The sequence below is a fragment of the Artemia sp. Qi Xiang Cuo genome, chromosome 13, assembly GCF_049724085.1.
Source record: "Artemia sp. Qi Xiang Cuo chromosome 13, ASM4972408v1, whole genome shotgun sequence".
In the NCBI taxonomy this organism is placed as follows: Eukaryota; Metazoa; Arthropoda; class Branchiopoda; order Anostraca; family Artemiidae; genus Artemia; species Artemia sp. Qi Xiang Cuo.
The window spans coordinates 62,356,578-62,378,555 of NC_142806.1; the positions used below are offsets into that span (position 1 = coordinate 62,356,578).

The window sequence follows — 21,978 nt, forward strand, 5'->3', positions numbered from 1 at the left end:
GACTAGTACAATAACTACTATAACTACTAAATAAGTAGGAAATAAGCAGTAGCTATAACTACTACTTTGGCTACTATGACTACTACTATAACTACTCTAACTACTAAATAAGAAGGAAATAAGTAGTAGCTATAACTACTACTTTGGCTACTATGACTACTACTATAACTACTAAATAAGTAGGAAATAAGTAGTAGCTATAACTACTACTTTTGCTACTATGACTACTACCATAAAAACTATAACTACTAAATAAGTAGGAAATAAACAGTAGCTATAACTACTACTTTGGCTACTATGACTACTATAACTACTAAATAAGTAGGAAATAAGCAGTAGCTATAACTACTACTTTGGCTATTATGACTACTACTATAACTACTATAACTACTAAATAAACAGGAAATAAGTAGTAGCTATAACTACTAGTTTGGCTACTGTGACTACTACTATAACTACTAAATAAGTAGGAAATAAGTAGTAGCTATAACTAATACTTTGGCTACTATGACTACTACCATAAAAACTATAACTACTAAATAAGTAGGAAATAAATAGTAGCTATAACTACTACTTTGGCTACTATGACTACTACTATAACTACTATAACTACTAAATAAGTAGGAAATAAGCAGTAGCTATAACTACTACTTTGGCTACTATGACTACTACTATAACTACTATAACTACTAAATAAATAGGAAATAAGTAGTAGCTATAACTACTACTTTGGCTACTGTGACTACTACTATAACTACTATAACTACTAAATAAGGAGGAAATAAGTAGTAGCTATAACTAATACTTTGGCTACTATGAATACTAGTATAACTACTATAACTACTAAATAAGTAGGAAATAAGCAGTAGCTATAACTACTACTTTGGCTACTATGACTACTACTATAACTATTATAACTAATAAATAAATAGGAAATAAGTAGTAGCTATAACTACTACTTTGGCTACTATGACTACTACTATAACTACTATAACTACTAAATAAATAGGAAATAAGTAGTAGCTATAACTACTACTTTGGCTACTGTGACTACTACTATAACTACTATAACTACTAAATAATTAGGAAATAATTAGTAGCTATAACTAATACTTTGGCTACTATGAATACTAGTATAACTACTATAACTACTAAATAAGTAGGAAATAAGCAGTAGTTATAACTACTACTTTGGCTACTATGACTACTACTATAACTACTATAACTACTAAATAAATCGGAAATAAGTAGTAGCTATAACTACTACTTTGGCTACTGTGACTATTACTATAACTACTATAACTACTAAATAAGTAGGAAATAAGTAGTAGCTATAACTACTACTTTGGCTACTATGACTACTACCATAAAAACTATAACTACTAAATAAGCAGGAAATAAATAGTAGCTATAACTACTACTTTGGCTACTATGACTACTACTATAACTACTATAACTACTAAATAAGTAGGAAATAAGCAGTAGCTATAACTACTACTTTGGCTACTATGACTACTACTATAACTACTATAACTAATAAATAAATAGGAAATAAGTAGTAGCTATAACTACTACTTTGGCTACTGTGACTACTACTATAACTACTAGGCCTATAACTACTAAATAAGTAGGAAATAAGTAGTAGCTATAACTAATACTTTTGCTACTATGACTACTACTATAACTACCATAACTACTAAATAAGTAGGAAATAAGCAGTAGCTATAACTACTACTTTGGCTACTATGACTACTACTATAATTACTATAACTACTAAATAAATAGAAAATAAGTAGTAGCTATAACTACTACTTTGGCAACTGTGACTACTACTATAACTACTATAACTACTAAATAAGTAGGAAATAAGCAGTAGCTATAGCTACTACTTTGGCTACTATGACTACTACTATAACTATTATAACTACTAAATAAATAGGAAATAAGTAGTAGCTATAACTACTACTTTGGCTACTTTGACTACTACTATAACTACTATAACTACTAAATAAGTAGGAAATAAGTAGTAGCTATAACTAATACTTTGGCTACTATGAATACTAGTATAACTACTATAACTACTAAATAATTAGGAAATAAGCAGTAGCTATAACTACTACTTTGGCTACTAAGACTACTACTATAACTAGTATAACTACTAAATAAATAGGAAATAAGTAGTAGCTATAACTACTACTTTGGCTACTATGTCTACTACTATAACTACTATAACTACTAAATAACTAGGAAATAAGTAGTAGCTATAACTACTACTTTGGCTACTGTGACTATTACTATAACTACTATAACTACTAAATAAGTAGGAAATAAGTATTAGCTATAACTACTACTTTGGCTACTATGACTACTACCATAAAAACTATAACTACTAAATAAGAAGGAAATAAATAGTAGCTATAACTACTACTTTGGCTACTATGACTACTACTATAACTACTATAACTACTAAATAAGTAGGAAATAAGCATTAGCTATAACTACTACTTTGGCTACTATGACTACTACTATAACTACTATAACTACTAAATAAATAGGAAATAAGTAATAGCTATAACTACTACTTTGGCTACTGTGACTACTATTATAACTACTAGGCCTATAACTACTAAATAAGTAGGAAATAAGTAGTAGCTATAACTAATACTTTTGCTACTATGACTACTAGTATAACTACCATAACTACTAAATAAGTAGGAAATAAGCAGTAGCTATAACTACTACTTTGGCTACTATGACTACTACTATAATTACTATAACTACTAAATAAATAGAAAATAAGCAGTAGCTATAACTACTACTTTGGCTACTGTGACTACTACTATAACTACTAAATAAGTAGGAAATAAGCAGTAGCTATAACTACTACTTTGGCTACTATGTCTACTACTATAACTACTATAACTACTAAATAAATAGGAAATAAGTAGTAGCTATAACTACTACTTTGGCTACTGTGACTACTACTATAACTACTATAACTACTAAATAAGTAGGAAATAAGTAGTAGCTATAACTAATACTTTGGCTACTATGAATACTAGTATAACTACTATAACTACTAAATAAGTAGGAAATAAGCAGTAGTTATAACTACTACTTTGGCTACTATGACTACTACTATAACTATTATAACTACTAAATAAATAGGAAATAAGTAGTAGCTATAACTACTACTTTGGCTACTATGACTACTACTATAACTACTATAACTACTAAATAACTAGGAAATAAGTAGTAGCTATAACTACTACTTTGGCTACTGTGACTACTACTATAACTACTATAACTACTAAATAAGTAGGAAATAAGTAGTAGCTATAACTAATACTTTGGCTACTATGAATACTAGTATAACTACTATAACTACTAAATAAGTAGGAAATAAGCAGTAGTTATAACTACTACTTTGGCTACTATGACTACTACTATAACTACTATAACTACTAAATAAATCGGAAATAAGTAGTAGCTATAACTACTACTTTGGCTACTGTGACTATTACTATAACTACTATAACTACTAAATAAGCAGGAAATAAATAGTAGCTATAACTACTACTTTGGCTACTATGACTACTACTATAACTACTATAACTACTAAATAAGTAGGAAAATAAGCAGTAGCTATAACTACTACTTTGGCTACTATGACTACTACTATAACTACTATAACTACTAAATAAATAGGAAATAAGTAGTAGCTATAACTACTACTTTGGCTACTGTGACTACTACTATAACTACTAGGCCTATAACTACTAAATAAGTAGGAAATAAGTAGTAGCTATAACTAATACTTTTGCTACTATGACTACTAGTATAACTACCATAACTACTAAATAAGTAGGAAATAAGCAGTAGCTATAACTACTACTTTGGCTACTATGACTACTACTATAATTACTATAACTACTAAATAAATAGAAAATAAGAAGTAGCTATAACTACTACTTTGGCTACTGTGACTACTACTATAACTACTATAACTACTAAATAAGTAGGAAATAAGTAGTAGCTATAACTAATACTTTGGCTACTATGACTACTACCATAAAAACTATAATTACTAAATAAGTAGGAAATAAATAGTAGCTATAGCTACTACTTTGGCTACTATGACTACTACTATAACTACTAAATAAGTAGGAAATAAGCAGTAGCTATAACTACTACTTTGGCTACTATGTCTACTACTATAACTACTATAACTACTAAATAAATAGGAAATAAGTAGTAGCTATAACTACTACTTTGGCTACTGTGACTACTACTATAACTACTATAACTACTAAATAAATAGGAAATAAGTAGTAGCTATAACTACTACTTTGGCTACTCTGACTACTACCATAAAAACTATAACTACTAAATAAGCAGGAAATAAATAGTAGCTATAACTACTACTTTGGCTACTATGACTACTACTATAACTACTATAACTACTAAATAAGTAGGAAATAAGCATTAGCTATAACTACTACTTTGGCTACTATGACTACTACTATAACTACTATAACTACTAAATAAATAGGAAATAAGTAATAGCTATAACTACTACTTTGGCTACTGTGACTACTATTATAACTACTAGGCCTATAACTACTAAATAAGTAGGAAATAAGTAGTAGCTATAACTAATACTTTTGCTACTATGACTACTAGTATAACTACCATAACTAATAAATAAGTAGGAAATAAGCAGTAGCTATAACTACTACTTTGGCTACTATGACTACTACTATAATTACTATAACTACTAAATAAATAGAAAATAAGCAGTAGCTATAACTACTACTTTGGCTACTGTGACTACTACTATAACTACTATAACTACTAAATAAGTAGGAAATAAGCAGTAGCTATAACTACTACTTTGGCTACTATGACTACTACTATAACTACTATAACTACTAAATAAATAGGAAATAAGTAGTAGCTATAACTACTACTTTGGCTACTGTGACTACTACTAGAACTACTATAACTACTAAATAACTAGGAAATAAGTAGTAGCTATAACTAATACTTTGGCTACTATGAATACTAGTATAACTACTATAACTACTAAATAAGTAGGAAATAAGCAGTAGTTATAACTACTACTTTGGCTACTATGACTACTACTATAACTATTATAACTACTAAATAAATAGGAAATAAGTAGTAGCTATAACTACTACTTTGGCTACTATGACTACTACTATAACTACTATAACTACTAAATAAATAGGAAATAAGTAGTAGCTATAACTACTACTTTGGCTACTTTGACTACTACTATAACTACTATAACTACTAAATAAGTAGGAAATAAGTAGTAGCTATAACTAATACTTTGGCTACTATGAATACTAGTATAACTACTATAACTACTAAATAAGTAGGAAATAAGCAGTAGCTATAACTACTACTTTGGCTACTATGACTACTACTATAACTACTATAACTACTAAATAACTAGGAAATAAGTAGTAGCTATAACTACTACTTTGGCTACTGTGACTATTACTATAACTACTATAACTACTAAATAAGTAGGAAATAAATAGTAGCTATAACTACTACTTTGGCTACTATGACTACTACTATAACTACTATAACTACTAAATAAGTAGGAAATAAGAAGTAGCTATAACTACTACTTTGGCTACTATGACTACTACTATAACTACTATAACTACTAAATAAATAGGAAATAAGTAGTAGCTATAACTACTACTTTGGCTACTGTGACTACTACTATAACTACTAGGCCTATAACTACTAAATAAGTAGGAAATAAGTAGTAGCTATAACTAATACTTTTGCTACTATGACTACTAGTATAACTACCATAACTACTAAATAAGTAGGAAATAAGCAGTAGCTATAACTACTACTTTGGCTACTATGACTACTACTATAAGTACTATAACTACTAAATAAATAGAAAATAAGTAGTAGCTATAACTACTACTTTGGCTACTGTGACTACTACTATAACTACTATAACTACTAAATAAGTAGGAAATAAGTAGTAGCTATAACTAATACTTTGGCTACTATGACTACTACCATAAAAACTATAATTACTAAATAAGTAGGAAATAAATAGTAGCTATAGCTACTACTTTGGCTACTATGACTACTACTATAACTACTAAATAAGTAGGAAATAAGCAGTAGCTATAACTACTACTTTGGCTACTATGTCTACTACTATAACTACTATAACTACTAAATAAATAGGAAATAAGTAGTAGCTATAACTATTACTTTGGCTACTGTGACTACTACTATAACTACTAGGCTATAACTACTAAATAAGTAGGAAATAAGTAGTAGCTATAACTAATACTTTGACTACTATGACTACTAGTATAACTACTATAACTACTAAATAAGTAGGAAATAAGTAGTAGCTATAACTACTATTTTGTCTTTCTGTAGCAACTACTACTAAGACTGAGGAAATTAAGGAAAAATTCGGATGTAATTTTGAGAGGGAAGCAAACCCAAATAAAACATGTCATGTGTATACAGATTGTCAAATAGAAGTATCACAAATATCTTGGGAGTGGCTTGGCGTATCAACTATCAAGCTAAAAATGTCAGGGCATGATGAAGGGGGTGTTTAATTGATAAAAAGGCAATATTTGCCTATTACTACTGTTACTAATATAGCTTCTACTACTAATACAAAACAACACTACTACTACTATTACTGCTCCGAACAGAAATTAAATAAGCAATCTTAGCAAAAACATACAACAAGCAATAATATAAATGAATAAATAGATTTTAAAGCGAGCAATGCTTAGATCGAATATGATTATCAAACTTAAAATGAATAAAAATCTACCTATTGAAGTATAAATGAAACTTAAATAGAACAGAAATTAAATAAACAATCAATGCAAACTATCATACAATAGATCTTAATATAAATTAATAAATAAATCTTTAAATAAGTGAAACTTAAATTGAATACGCAAATAAAGCTTGAAACGAACAAAAATCACCACAAACAAGAGTTTGGGTATGACCTCCTTCTCTCACTGTAAAAGTCTAAAACCTACTGCGTCGTTGGCGCTTTACTGAAAACAAATTTTATCACAAATGTTTTCTTTTGTACCCTAATATTGAAAATAAACATTAAAATTATAGTAAAATTTTGAACCGATGAGCTTTCAGCGATTAATATCATTATAAATCAAATATTCAGTTTAATTTATTAGTTCTTTCTAAAGTTGTACAAGAAGAATTATATTTTACTACAAACAAGAATTTAAATACTGCTCCCCTTCCTTAACTGTAGATAAAAAATAAAAGCCTACTGCATCATTGACACTTAAATGAAAATGAATTATATTACAAATATTTTCTTTTCCGTTTCTTACAGTATTGAAAATAAAAATACAATTAAGGTGAAATAACTTCTTGAACTGATGGATATTTCAACAATCAATTTCGTTATTTTTAAAATATTAGGAGGGGTGCTAGTTTAACTCGTTTTACTCTTGAAAAATGGACTAGAACTTTCAATTTCCAATCAAATGAGCCCTCTATGAAGTTTATACGAGCATCCCTTTCATAAGAACCATAAATGTCCTTTGGGCATAAATTAAACCCCCTTCCCCTGTGCCCTTGGGGGTTCTATGGACGCCAGATTTTTTCGTGCCGGACTTTTTAACTATTTTTAACAAGATATTTATCTAAAAATTTTCATCTGATGGGCTGGGGAACAGCTGCCATTGAATCTCTTCTGACTATTAAAAAGTGAGATCGAACTTTCAAAATCCAATCAAATGAATCCTCTCTGAAGTTTATACGAGCATCCCTTTTCTAGGAACAATATATGCTTCAGGGCATAACTTACAACGCCTGCCTCCGGGCCCTGGGGTTTGTGACGACACCTGAGTTTTTGCTATTTGACTTTTGAAAAATTTTTAAGTTAATACCTATCTCAAAATTTTCAATGAAGGCATTTGAGGAAAAGGGGCGTGGGGGGGCTAGTTGCCCTCCAATATCTTTTGAGTCGAAGAAACTTAACCAGAACTTTCAATTTTCCATCAAATGAGCCATCTCTGAATTTTTCACGAGCATCCCTTCAATAGGAACCATATATTCCCCATGGGCATAACTTACAACCCCTGTCCTCGGGCCCGGGGAGGCTCTTTTGACCCCTGAGTTCTCGTTACATTGTCTTTGAACTATTTTTGAAAAAAAGCTATCTCAAATTTCTAAATCGGATGGGTTTGAGGAAAAAAGGGCATGGAGGGAGGGGGTGGCTAGGTGCCCTCCAATCTCTTTTGACTCTTAAAAGTGCACTAGAACTTTGATTTTCCTATCAAATGATGCCTCTTTGAAGTTAATACGAGCATCCCTTCCATAAGACCCATAAATGGCCCCAGGTCATAACTTACAGCACCTGCCCCTGGGCCCTGGTGGGTTGTGTCACCACCGGATTTTTTGTTATAAAATCTTTGAACTATTTTAAACAAAATAGCTATCTTAAAATTTTATTGGATGGATTTGGGAAAATAGGGATTTGGAAGGCGGAACTTGTTTACCCTCTAATATCTTTTGACGCTTAAAAAGTGAACTAGAACTTGCAATTTCCAATCAAATGAACCCTCTCTGAAGTTTATGGGACAATGTTGTCTATTCAAATCCTTATATGCCCCCAGGGCATAACTTACAACCGTTGCCCAGAGGGCTGTGGGGGAGTTGTAATCCTCAAAGACCTAATTTCCAGAACTTAAAACTACGTTTAATAAAATGGCTGTCTCAAAATTTTGATTGGATATTTTTGGGGAAAAGGTGAGTGTGAGAGGGGGTCTGGTTGCCCTCAATTCACTTTCGACAATTAAAAAAGGAACTAGCTCTTTTAATTTCCAATCGAATAAGCTTTTTTTAAGTTTCTACCACACCACCTTCTATAAAAACTTTATATAACCCCAGGGTATAACTTAAAACCCTTGCCTTGAGGGTTGCGGGGGAGTATCTTCCTCAAAAACATATTTTCTATCTGGAAATAAACTACGCTGAACAAAAGGGCTATCTGAAAATTTTGATTGGATGTGCTAGGGGGAATAATGGGCGTGGTGGGGAGGGGGGAGGCGCTATATGCCCTTCAATCACTTTTGACTATTAAAAAGGGCACTATTCATTTTAATAGCCAATGGAATAAGTTTTTTTTGAAGTTTCTATGACAACGCCTTCAATAAAAACCCTGTATGCCCCCAGACCATAACTTAAAACCCTTGCCCTTAGGGTTGTCGGGGAGTGTCATCCTCAAAAACATATTTTCTATCGGGAAATCAACTGCGATGAAAAAAATGGCTATCTCGAAATTTTGATTTGATGTGTTTGGGGGACTGACGGGGCGTGGGGGGGGCTTGTTGACCTCCAATCATTTTCGACTATGAAAAATGGCACATGAACTCTCAATTTCGAATCGATTCAGCCCCCTTTGAAGTTTCTACGACGACCTCTTCCATATAAAGTGTTTCTGAAAAAATAAAAATAAATAATAAAGCATTAGAGCCGTATGGCCTTTACTATAGGCAACGCAGCAGCGTTGCCTCTGAAAAGAAAATAATATTTTGAATATTTTTGTTTTTTTTTAAGACTTTATAGTTTGCCCTGCTATTTGTAAGCTAGAATAAAATTTTAAGCAATCTTTAACAACATACACCTTTTAAAAATCTGGACGTAAATAGTAGTGTTTAGTTTAGTTTCATACCTTTTCTAGTTAACCTGAAATAGAAAACTTGATACCATTTGTAAGAAATCTGTTTATTTTCTTTGATAGCTCTGAGATGCCTTATTGGGAATTAGAATTAACACAGTGCATTTTAGTTAAAGCTAAAGACAACATTTAGTTTTTAATTATAATAGGGAAATGGGAAGGTAGGTGTGGGAGGGGGAATTTTCGCCCTCCAGTCAAATTTTACTATAAAAAAGGCATTATCCCTTTCTATTTTTATTCGAGGTCTAAAAAAGAAAAAAAAACAAAAAAAAACGTTGCAGCCACATCGATCTTTACTATGAAAATGTCAAGCCTTCCAATCACTTTTGACTATTAAAAAGGACACTAGCGTTTTGAATTTCCAATCAAATTAGCCTTTTTTGATTTTCTACGACACGGCTTGCTATAAATACCTCATATACCCCTAGAGCATAACTTAAAGTCTTGTCCTGAGGGTTAGGGGAGGGAGGTTGTTATCCTAAGAGACCTAATTTCCAGAACGTTCAACTCTGCTTAAGAAAATTGCTATCTCAAAATTTTGAAATGTTTGGGAAAATGATTGGCGTGTGAGGAGGGTTACTTGCCCTCCAATCACTTTCGACTATTAAGAAGGGCACTAGCCGTTTCAATTTCCATGACAACGTTTTCTATAAAATAAACCTTCTATGTTTCCAGGGCATAACTTGTTACCCTTGCCCTGAGGGCTGTGGGCGAGTGTCTTCCTCAAAATATAATTTCCGGACTTCTTAAATACGTTGAACAAAATTGCTATCTCAAAATTTTGATTGCATAGGTTTGGGAAAAGATGGGTGTTAGAGTGGTGTTAGTTATCATTCAATAGCTTTTGACTATTAAAAAGGGCACAAGCCCTTCTAATTTCCAACAAATTGGCCCTTTCTGAAATTTCTACAGCATCACTCTCTATACAAACCTTACATTCCCCCAGGGCGTAACTAACAACCCTTGCCTCAAGGGCTCTGTGGGGCTATCATCCTCGAAGAACTAATTTCTAAAACTTTTCACTACGTTGAACAATAAGGCTAATTAAATTTTTTTATTGGATGTGTTTGCGGAAAAGGTGAGATTAAGAGGGGATTAGTTGCCCTCAAATCAATTTTGACTAGTAGAAAGGGCACTAGCCCTCTGAATTTTACAGTCGAATGAGCCATTTTTTAAGTTTCTACGACAAAACTTTCAATAAAACCCTTATATGCCCCCAGGGCATAACTTACAACGCTTACCCTAAGAGCTGTGGGGGGAATGTCATCCTCAAAGATATAATTTTTGGATATTTCAACTACCTTGAACAAAATGGTTATCCCAAAATTTTGATTTGATGTGTTTGGATAAATGGTGGGCGTGGAAGGGGTGTTAGTTGCCTTCAAATCACTTTCAACTATTAAAAAGGGTACTAGTCGTTTCAATTTCCAATCAAACGAGCGCTTTCTGAATTTTCTACGACAAAACTTTATATAAAAACCTTGTATGCCCCCAAGGAATAACTTACAACCTTTGCCCTGAGGGCTTTGGGGGGAGGGGGGTTGTCATTCTCAAAAACCTAATTTGAAGAATTTTCAACTATGGTGAACAAAATGGCTATAAAAAATTTTGATTGGATGTGTGTGGGGGGACAGGTGGGCCCGAGAGGGGGTAAGTTACCATCCAATCACTTTTGACTATTAAAAAGGGCACTAGACCTTCGAATTTCCAATCGAATGAACCTTTTTGAAGTTTCTATGACAACACTTTCTATAAAAAGCTTAAAAGCCCCCAGGGCATAACTTAAAACCCTGGCCCTGAGGACTTAGGGGATTGTCCTCCTTCAAAACATAATTAATATCTGAAAATCAACTACGCTGAACAAAATTGCTGTTTCAAAGTTTTTTACTGGGTGTTTTTGAGGAAATAGTGGGTTTGGAGGAGGTGTTTGTTTTCTTCCAATAACTTTCGACTATTAAAAAGGGCACAAGCCACTTCAATTTCCAATCAAATGAGCCCTTTTCGAGCCCTCCTTCGATACGATGTTCTGTGGTCTAAAGAAAAAAAAACAATACATTGTGCCAAAATCGTTTTTTTACTTAGGCAGAGTATTTGCGCTGCCTATGGTTGTTGAGGGGGGTTAAACTAAATCAAAACACACTATGTGTATTCGGGTTTTCAAAAGGGTGTAACTCACAAATGACTGAGAATAATAATTTGGAATTTTCAGGAAATGATAAAAGATTTAAGCAAATGACTAAAAATTCAACATGCAGCTACTACTACTGCTGTAAATCCTGCTGCTAATTGTTTTCCTACTACTAGTAATTAATTAAAAAAAACTTTCTGAAAAATAAGTTGAAAGAAAAGTAATGGCCATTTTAAACTTGCTCAGCAGATACAAATCCCCTTTAAATTTCAAACTCAAAACAACCAGAAATTACTATTACAGCATAAATGAAACCCAAAACGAACAGAAATTAAATAAACAATCAAAGCAAAAACACAGAAGAAGTAATGATGTAAATGAATAAATAGATCGTAAAGCTAGTAATGCTTAGATTAAGTGTGAAAATCAAGCTTAAGACAAAAAAATATTTTCTATTGAAGAAAAAATGAAAATTAAAACGAAAAGAAATTAAATAAAAAATCAATTAAAAAAAAAATCAAAAATATATCAATTTAAATTAATAAATAAATATTAAAAATATAGAAAATTAAATAAAATATTAAAATTAATATTGAAAAAAACAAAAATCGCCACAAACAAGAGTTTGGTTATAAACTACATTCTCTAACTGTAAAAGTCTAAAAACTACTGCGTCATTGACGCTTTACTGAAAACCAATTTTTTGATAAATATTATCTTTTGTACTTATCTCTGAAAACAAACATTAAAATTATAATAACATTTTGAACTGATGAGCTTTCAGCAATTAATATCATTATACAACAAATATTCAGTTTAATTTATTAACTGTTTTTAAAGTTGTTGAAGACGAATATAGTTTCCTTACAAACAAGTGATTGGATAGTGCCTCCTTTCATAATTGTAAATAAAAACCAAAAGCCTACTGCGTCATTGGCGCTTAACTGAAAACGGATTATATTAAAAATACTTTCTTTTCCAGTTCTTACAGCATTGAAAACAAAAATATATTTACAGCGAAATAAATTCTTTAACTGATGAATATTTCAACAATTAATATCATTATGCATCAAATATTCAATTCGATGTTGTTAATACTTTCCAGGACTGTTCAAGACACATATAATTTTCAGTAAAGTGCCAATGACGCAGTAGGTTTTAGACTTTTATAGTGAAAGAAGGAGGTCATACCCAAACTCTTGTTTGTGGTGATTTTTGTTTATTTCAAGCTTAATTTGCATATTTAATTCAGGTTTCACTTGTTTTAATATTCATTTATTAATTTACATGGATATTTATTGCATGTTTGTTTGCATTGATTGTTTATTTAATTTCTGTTCGTTTTAAGTTTCATTTGTACTTCAATAGGGAAATATTTTTTTCGTCTAAAGCTTGATTTTCATATTCAACTTAAGCATTACTCGCTTTAATATCTATTTATTCATTTATATCATTACTTGTTTTATGTTTTTGCTATGATTATTTCTTCAATTTTTGTTCTTTTTGGGTTTCATTTATGCTTTAATAGTAATTTTTGGTCGTTTTTACTTTGAAATTTAAAAGGTATTTGTATCTGCTGAGCTTAAGTTTAAAATGGTCTTTTCTTTTCTCTGAAAAATTTTTTTTTTGGAAATTTTTTTAAATTAATTTTTTCGTTTTTGATTGCAAAAAATTTCAAGTTTTAAAAACTCCTCATTTCAAAAACAAACTTAAAAAAAATAATCAAAAATTCATAAAAGTATCAAAACTGATATCAAAGTAACAATATAAAACTGAAAAAATGTGTTTGTGTCAACCTCGGAGTTTCTTATTATCTGATGTTTGAACTATTTTTAACAAAGTTGCTATCTCAAACTTTTTATCGGATGGGTTCAGGGAAAAAGGGCATGGGGCGGCTAGATTAAGCTTCGGTCTCTTTTGAATCTTTAAACGTAAACTAGAACTTACTATTTTCAATAAAATGAGTCCTTTCTGAAGTTTGTACGAGTATTCCTTTTATAAAAACCAAACAAATCCCCAGAGTATAACTTACAACCTCTTTCCCTCGACCCTGGGAAAATGTGTTGACCCTGGAGTTTCGATATCTGATGGTTGAACTATTTTTAACTAAATGGTTACCTGAAATTTTTTATCGGATGGGTTTATCCATCTGATACGCCAAAAGGCGTGGAGGGTGGGAGGGCTAGTTGCCCTCCAAGCTTTTTCACTCTGAGAAAATGAACTATAATTTTTTGTTTCCATTCAATTGAGCCCTCTCTGAAGTTTAAACGAGTATACCTTCCGTAAGAACCATATATGCCCCCCGAGTAATACTTACAACCCCGGCCCGATCCCTGAGGGGGGGGCTGTGTCTACACAGGAGTTATTATTATATGACATTTTAACTTTTTTTTAACGAAATTAATAAAAATAAAGCAGTTTTGTTACATTATCTTTGAACTATTTTTAACAAAATGGCTACCTCATACTTTTTATCAGATGTATTGCGGAAAAAAGGCTTGGGGGCCAACTGCCCTCTGATCACTTTTGACTCTTAAAAAGGACTGGATTTCACTATCCAATCAAATGGCCCTCTCTGAAGCTTATACGATAATGTTGTCTATACAAATTTTATAACTTACAACGCCTGCCCCCAGGCCCTGTGGGGTTCTGACAACCCCTGAGTTTTTTATCTGACTTTTGAAAAACTTTTGAATTAATGCCCTTCTCAAAATTTTTATTGGATGCATTTGGAGAAAAGGGGCGTGGAGGCTAGTTCCCCTGCAATATCTTTTGACTCAAAGAAACTTAACTAGATGTTTCAATTTCCAGTCAAATGAGCCATCTCTGAATTTTTTACGAATATCCCTTCAATAAGAACCATATATTCCCCTAGGGTATAACTTACAACACCCGTCCTCAGGCCCGGGGGGGCTGCGTTGACCCTGAGTTTTTGTTATATGGTCTTTGAACTATTTAAAAAAAGCAGTCTCGAACTTCTTATTGGATGGGTTTGAGGAAAAAAAGGCGTGGAGGGGCTAGGTCCCCTCCAATCTCTTTTGACTCCAATCACTTTTAAAAAAGTTAACTAGAACTTTCAATTTCCAATCAAATGATACCTCTGTGAAGTTAGTACGAGCATCCCTTCCATAAGACCCACATATGCCCCTAGGGCATAACTTATAACGCCTGCCCTCGGGCCCTGGTGGGTTTTGTCAACACCAGAATTTTTGTTGTATAGTCTTGATTCTATTTTTAACAAAATAGCTATCTTAAAGTTGTTATTGGATGCATTTGGGAAAATAGGGTTTAAGAGGGGGGAAGCTGGTTACCCTCCAATATCTTTTGACGCTTACAAAGTGAACTAGAACTTTCAATTCCCAATTAAATGAGCCCTCTTTGAAGTTTATAAGACAATGTAGTCTATACAAAACCTTATATGCCCCCAGGGCATAATTTTAGGGAGTTGCCATCCTCAAAGACTTAATTTCCTGAACTTAAAACTACGCTTAATAAAATGACGGTCTCAAAATCTTGATTAAATGTTTTTGGGGAAAGGGTAAACGTGAGAGGGGGATTAGTTGCCCTCAAATCACTTTTGACTATTAAAATGGGCACTAGCCCATTTGAATGAATTTCCAATTGAATGAGCCTTCTTTGAAGTTTCTACGACATCGCCTTTTATAAAAAATTTATATCTCCACAGGGTATAATTTAAAACCCTTGCCTTGAGGGTTGTGGAGGATTTTCCTCCTCAACAATATCTTTTCTATTGGAAAATATACTACTCTAGACAAAATGGCTATCACAAAATTGGATTAGATGGGGTGGGGGGAAGGATGGTCGTGGGGGGGCTAGTTGCCATCCAATCACTTTCGATTATTGTACACTCTTAGTTTGAATTTTCAATCGAATGAGCATTTTTTGAAGTTTCTACGACAACACCTTCTATAAAAACCATATATGCCCCCAGGACATAACTTAAAACCCTTGCCCTAAGGGTTGTGGGGGAGTTTCCTCCTCAAAAAACATTTTTTATACCTGGATATCAACTACACTGCACAAAATGGCTAACTAAAATTTTGATTGGATGCGTTTGGGGACCTCCAATCACTTGTGACTATTAGGAAGGGCACTAGGCCTTCGATTTTCTCATCAAATCAGCATTTTTTGAAGTTCCTACGACAATGCCTTCTATAGAAACCTTATATGCCCCCAGGGCATAACCAAAAACTCTTGCCCTGAGGGTTGTGGCGGAGTGTCCTCCTCAAAATTATATTTTCTATCTGGAAATCAGCTATGCTGAACAAAATGGCTATTTCAAATTTTGATTGGGTGTGTTTGGGGGAATGATGGGCGTGAGGGGAGCTAGTTGGCCTCCAATAATTTTGACTATCAAAAATATCACTAGAACTCTCGATTTCCAATCAAATGAAACCCCCCTTGGAAGTTTCTACGACGATCCCTTCCATAAGAAGTGCCTCTGGGAAAAAATAATAAATAATAAAACATTTGTGCCGTATGGCCTTTACTATATGCAACACTACAGCATTGCCTTTGATACAACAGTATGGGTTTTGCTACTGCTCTTACTATAACCATTACTACTATGATAATAGTACCATTAGATTAAGTATGAAGGTGAGAATTTGACGGAATTTTGATGGAAATTTCCCCTAAATAAAAACAAACTCTGCCTACAGATGGTCAAAAGAGAGTATTTCTAGAATAGATGTGGGTGTTAAGTTGGAGCTTTCAGAGGATGCTGCAAAAAGCTAACGCTGCTGCTTTTACTGCTTTTGCTACTAAACTACTCCAATAACTACTTCAACTACTTGTAGGGCAAAGAGTATTAAGATGAACATGGGGTCAAAAGGAAGTAAAATGGCACATCTATAAAATTTCTAGAAGGAAATACTGTATCAAAGTGAAACTTCTGGGGTATCATTTGGGGTATGCTCAACGGACCAAAAGACAATATTTAATGCTACTACTTTTAATAATACTGCTGCTTTTTTGAAACCATTACTGCTTATACCTATTAGTACTTGGTTACAAAAAACCCTAACCAAGAAGTCAACGTTAGGAGAGCTTTTGTGCTTCCCTTTTCCATGCCTTTTTAGTGATCATTGGGACTTGCCTGGAATTTATCAAATCTTACATATAAGAAAATTGGGATTATCGGACACTAACATTACTCCCCTCTTGCGTATTCTCTGACGTGTAGAGAATACACAGTTTGGTGTATGAAGTTGAAATTGACAGTGCTTGTTGCCGGGGACGCTGAATTAATAAAAATACAAAATTTACATCATTATGCTACTGCTCTAACTTGTACTAATACTAATACTCCTACTACTACTGGTGCTATTATTTTGGTTTTACAACTACTACTGCCACTAAAATTAATGCTAATACTATTGGTCCAACTGTTGTTACTGATTCAGCAACTATTATTACATCTGGTACTACTACTACTGCTACTAAGGCTGAAGGTATTAAAGCTATACATTATGAAAATATTATAACTGTATTGAACTTAATCAAGACACACTTTGCCCCAAATGTTGCCAAGAGCACGTATCAGATTTTTTTCAGGATCAGTTGATAGTATTAAATTGAAACTTTAAGTGTGTGGTGAAAGGGGTGTTGAAAAAACCAAAGCTGATGTGCCCATACTGCTACTAATGCTAGTACTGCTACTCTGGGTTGTTAATTGCGTGGCTGTCAGGGGGAGGGGAGTGAGGGAGTCAACCGACTGGCTTACCATTTCTGCCGACTGTTTTTTATCAATAATTAGCATAATGTTAGTTTCAAAATATTGTGTAATTTACTACATGAATTGGTAAAACCACTACCCTTATATGTTCATAGAAATTATCTAAATATGAAAAAAATGTACTTATATTATTCAAATTCATCCTATCTTACTTTCAGCAGATATTTCCTGCAGAGCAAGCTGATACAGAATCAAACATTACGAATGTAACGCTGGCGTTGCATGAAGTGTGACTAATTTCAGTAATAATCCATAGTAAATTGATACCGATTCTTTATTTGTAATTGGTTATAAGAAATAGATGGAAAAGCAACAACAACAAGAAGGTTTGGTATCATAAATAGAGACTATTCTCTATTTTTACGTTTTTTATATTGAAAAACAATAAAGCGAAGTTGTAACTAACAACGAGCAACAGTTTCTAAGTTAATTAATAATTTATATTTTTCCAAATTCAATGAGATACAAATACCCATCCTCTCCACCTCACCCCCAAACGATGCTTATGACTATACTCGGATTTCTGTTAAGAGATACTCAAAAACATCAAGGAAACTGAATATTGAGCATTAGAGTATACCGAAACGACAAATTATGCCAGTTGTCAAGCGCTTCAAATACCTACAAGGCACTTTTCTCCTCACCAAGCCAAAGTCTTTAGCAGTAACCTTGAAATCTTGTATTTGGGAAGCAACAAGTGAAATGTTGAAATGGGACTTATTGAAGGCAGTGAACAATATTGGTTATCAGCTGCAACAGATGATCTTTTCGAATTGTGGTGGGGCTTAAGTTAAAGAAAAGTTTCTGATAAACTGATAAAGCACTACAGATAAAAATGATAATTTTAACTATAAACTCATACTCTAGATTATAAACTGATTACTATGGTTTTTATACTTTTAACTGATAAACTCATAAATACAGATAAAACACTGTTATTAATCAAACTTATAAAACACTACAGAAAAAAATGGAAAAACACTATACTCAGATTGATAAACGGATAAAACACTACACAGAAAACCGTCTGTTGAAAAGTGTCACATACAACCTTCATTTTGTGAAAAACGCATATCACAAGGACCTGCAGGTTTTCGGTGATGATATTGCAAGTCTGGGCATTGAACTGTAGTGCTTTTTTCCGCGAATGGTTCTTAAGAGATATTTGTATATCTATTATATCTCTATATCTCTGTATTGTTCGAGATATCTGTAGATGATATGTCAGTATTTTCGTCGTATTTATTTAACTGAACAAACAATTTGGACTACGTTCTCAAAAAGTTTCGCCGACTTATTTTTTTTTACCGAGTACCCAAGAACATTGGGGGCACTCCCTCCCCCGCCCCACAACTGACGGCTCAGTTGCTACTACAACTATTGCTACAGCACAACCAATGGGTATGAAGGTGAAGTTTTTGAGGAACGTTTAGGTAAATGCTGAGAGCATGTAGATTTTCGGAAACCTGACATAGTAATATATCCGGAATGGCTTACACTATTAGGTCAGACCTTTAAGGGTAAAATGTTGCAGATTTAGAACTTGCCAGAAAGCACTATGTGTACACTGTAAATACTGTTATTGCAACAAAAGACGCTAAGGAAATTAAGGTAGAGCTTTTTGGATATGTTTAAGGGGAATTCCAGTTAAAGCAAAAAACTGTATGCACGAAGGTTTTCAAAAGGGCATATAAGCAATATCATAGGCGGCGTCGCTCAATAGTAGCTACGAATATGATTTCAAGTCCAGTAACTGTGAGGACCCAATACGGTATGTCAACCCCAAGGTTTTGTAATTTAAAACCAGATCTGATTAAATACTGGTTTAAAATTAAATCAATTTGCACTATGTGTTTACTAGTTGCCAATAAAACATCTCAGCAACATCTCATGAACGACTATTATGTTGAAACTTTCAGGACTACTACTATTACTACTTTTGCTCTTACAGTTTAGCTAAATCAAAAGAGTCTAAGCGTATCTAGATTTTCAAAATCATAGATAATTTTTTGGGGAAAGGAATTATGCTTTATTTTTCAAGTCAATTTGAGGAGGGATAAAACTAAATTAAACTGTACTATTCGTGTCAAATTTAAAAATTGTTGAACAATTTTCTCGAGCATACAAATAGCAGGCCAAACAATGGAATCTTATAAAAAAAACCGAAAAGATATAAAACATTATTTTTTCTATGAAAAGACTATGTCAATAAAAAGCGAACAAATAGTAATTTAAAATATTTCCCAAAAATTTAGTTTCTTAAAGAAAGTTATGAGCTCCATTAAACCAAAAACGAGCATAAATAAAGTCAAATAATCTCCCAAGCGTAAAAGTACCACAAATAACCTTCAATAAATAAAATAAAGCTAATACCAAACATAAAATACAATAAATAACCGAGACAAACTCAAAACGAGCAAAAATTAAGATGACTAGGGGTGACAAACACCATGACTAGGGGTGACATCTCCAGTCCCGAAAATAATTTGCATTTTACTGAAAATAAAATATATTTTAAATGTTTTTGTTTTTTGACTTAAATAAATAATTCTTTTTCAAGTTCTTAAGAACTTCAAAAACTATATTTATATTAAACTGATAATCATCCACTTTCAGTTCTTTTTATTCAGTAAAGTGCCAATTATGTTTTGGTTATGAAAAGTATAGATATCAGATTTTGTTGATAATTATTTGAATGCATTATTCCAAAGGATGTTTCGCATTAGCTAAATTGTCTCTGTATTCAAAAAAATATTTTCTAGAAATGAATCCTTCAATATATGGAAACAGTGGTAATTTTGGACAGGGCCAACCAGCCTCAACCTTGCAGACGAATAGCCAGTCACCTGAGAAAAAGCCATTTCAGCTCTTTTGGAATTGCGTAAACCCCAAGACTCCACTGGGATCAGCTTCAAAAAACCCTAAGAATTCTGATCCATTGTCCTCTGGTATTGGGTTGGATACACCAAATCAGTCTCAACAACGGTATCAGTCTCAACAACCGTATCAGTCTCAGCAGCCATATCAGTCTCAGCGACCATTCAACATGTTATCACAATTAAATAGACCCAACAGTGGGTATGACTTTATTAATTTTGGAGAAGATCGCCTCGTATTGAAAAGAAGCTTCTGAACTATTTAATATGTTTTATTGTTACTTTTTTATAATAAAGTTTGAAAGCGGAAGTCATGGCCTGCTTTAATTTAAACATACTCCTAGGTTCTCTAAAATATGTTTTTGGGTCTTCTCTATTAAACTAGCAAAATTTTATATTTTGGATATAGTAACCTACATGTTTCTAGTAAGCTATTTCGGGATTTGTCATTGAAATAATCTGAGGTCTTTTGTTATTCATTTGCTTATAGTTAAAAGGTTTACTAGCTGCCAGTTTTCAAGACTATATCCTTAGCTAGACTTTTTCAAACATAATAAACAGCATTGAAAAACTATTTGGTTTCAAGGGAAGACTTCTTTTCAAAAAAAAGAAAAAAACGAGGAGAACGGATAAACAGCAATAAATAGAGTCTTGGATTGTTATTGGTATGATGGATTGTTATAGCTACTTATTTCCTACGCAGAGATACGTCGTGTTACGGCTTGCTTATAACTTTGATTTTCAATTGAACCATTTTCTAGTGTCAATTTCTGCTCTTTAAAATTTCAAATAGCTACTTAACTTCCATTTCTATGCTTGGTGATAATTTGAATTTTTGAATAAATTAAGTAGCATTAATATTATATATTTATGTATATTTTATAAGATGGATGTAATAAAAATAATGTGATTTTTTGTGTCCATATTTCTGACCATCTATTGAAAGCCACTGGGGCTACTCACTGGAAATGAATATTCACCGAGAGCATTTGAACCCTCCCTACCACACACCCCAAAAACTGAGACTTTGTAGTTTCTATTACAATTTTGAATGTTTTCTTTTAATTAAAGCTTAAAGCATACTTTCAAACTTATTTTTCCACCCTACTTCCCCCTTCCAAAAAAATACAACTTCATCTGAAAATTGTTTGACGTTATGTTCCTACAGAAAAAACTAAAATGAATTTGAATTTGTAGCTTTGGAATGAATCTGTTTTCTGCTGTGTGCACTAAATGAACGTTTTTGTTTCAAACAGTTTGTGGTAGCAAACTATGACTAAGGGGTCATGTGGCTTAATAATAACAGAAACAATACAAAACGGAATTTAGATAAAACAGATATAAAACGAAATTATATATTGTGTTGATTCCAAATGTATGTTTCATTAAGTTTAATTGTACCCATAACAATCTATAAGCTTCAAAGAATTTGCCCGATTATCAAAAATAGGGAACACCCCTC

General features: G+C 32.5%; 1 protein-coding gene across 1 annotated transcript in view; it reads left to right on the forward strand.

The window, feature by feature from the left end:
* Nucleotides 1-20,826, forward strand: part of LOC148945524 (uncharacterized) — a 56,458-nt gene extending 35,632 nt beyond the window's left edge. Inside the window, exon 3 of the mRNA XM_089099190.1 lies at nucleotides 20,403-20,826. Coding sequence (XP_088955316.1) covers nucleotides 20,403-20,773 — 371 coding nt within the window. The 3' untranslated portion in view covers nucleotides 20,774-20,826. The remainder of the gene's footprint in view (nucleotides 1-20,402) is intronic.
* The last annotated feature ends 1,152 nt before the right edge of the window (nucleotides 20,827-21,978 follow it).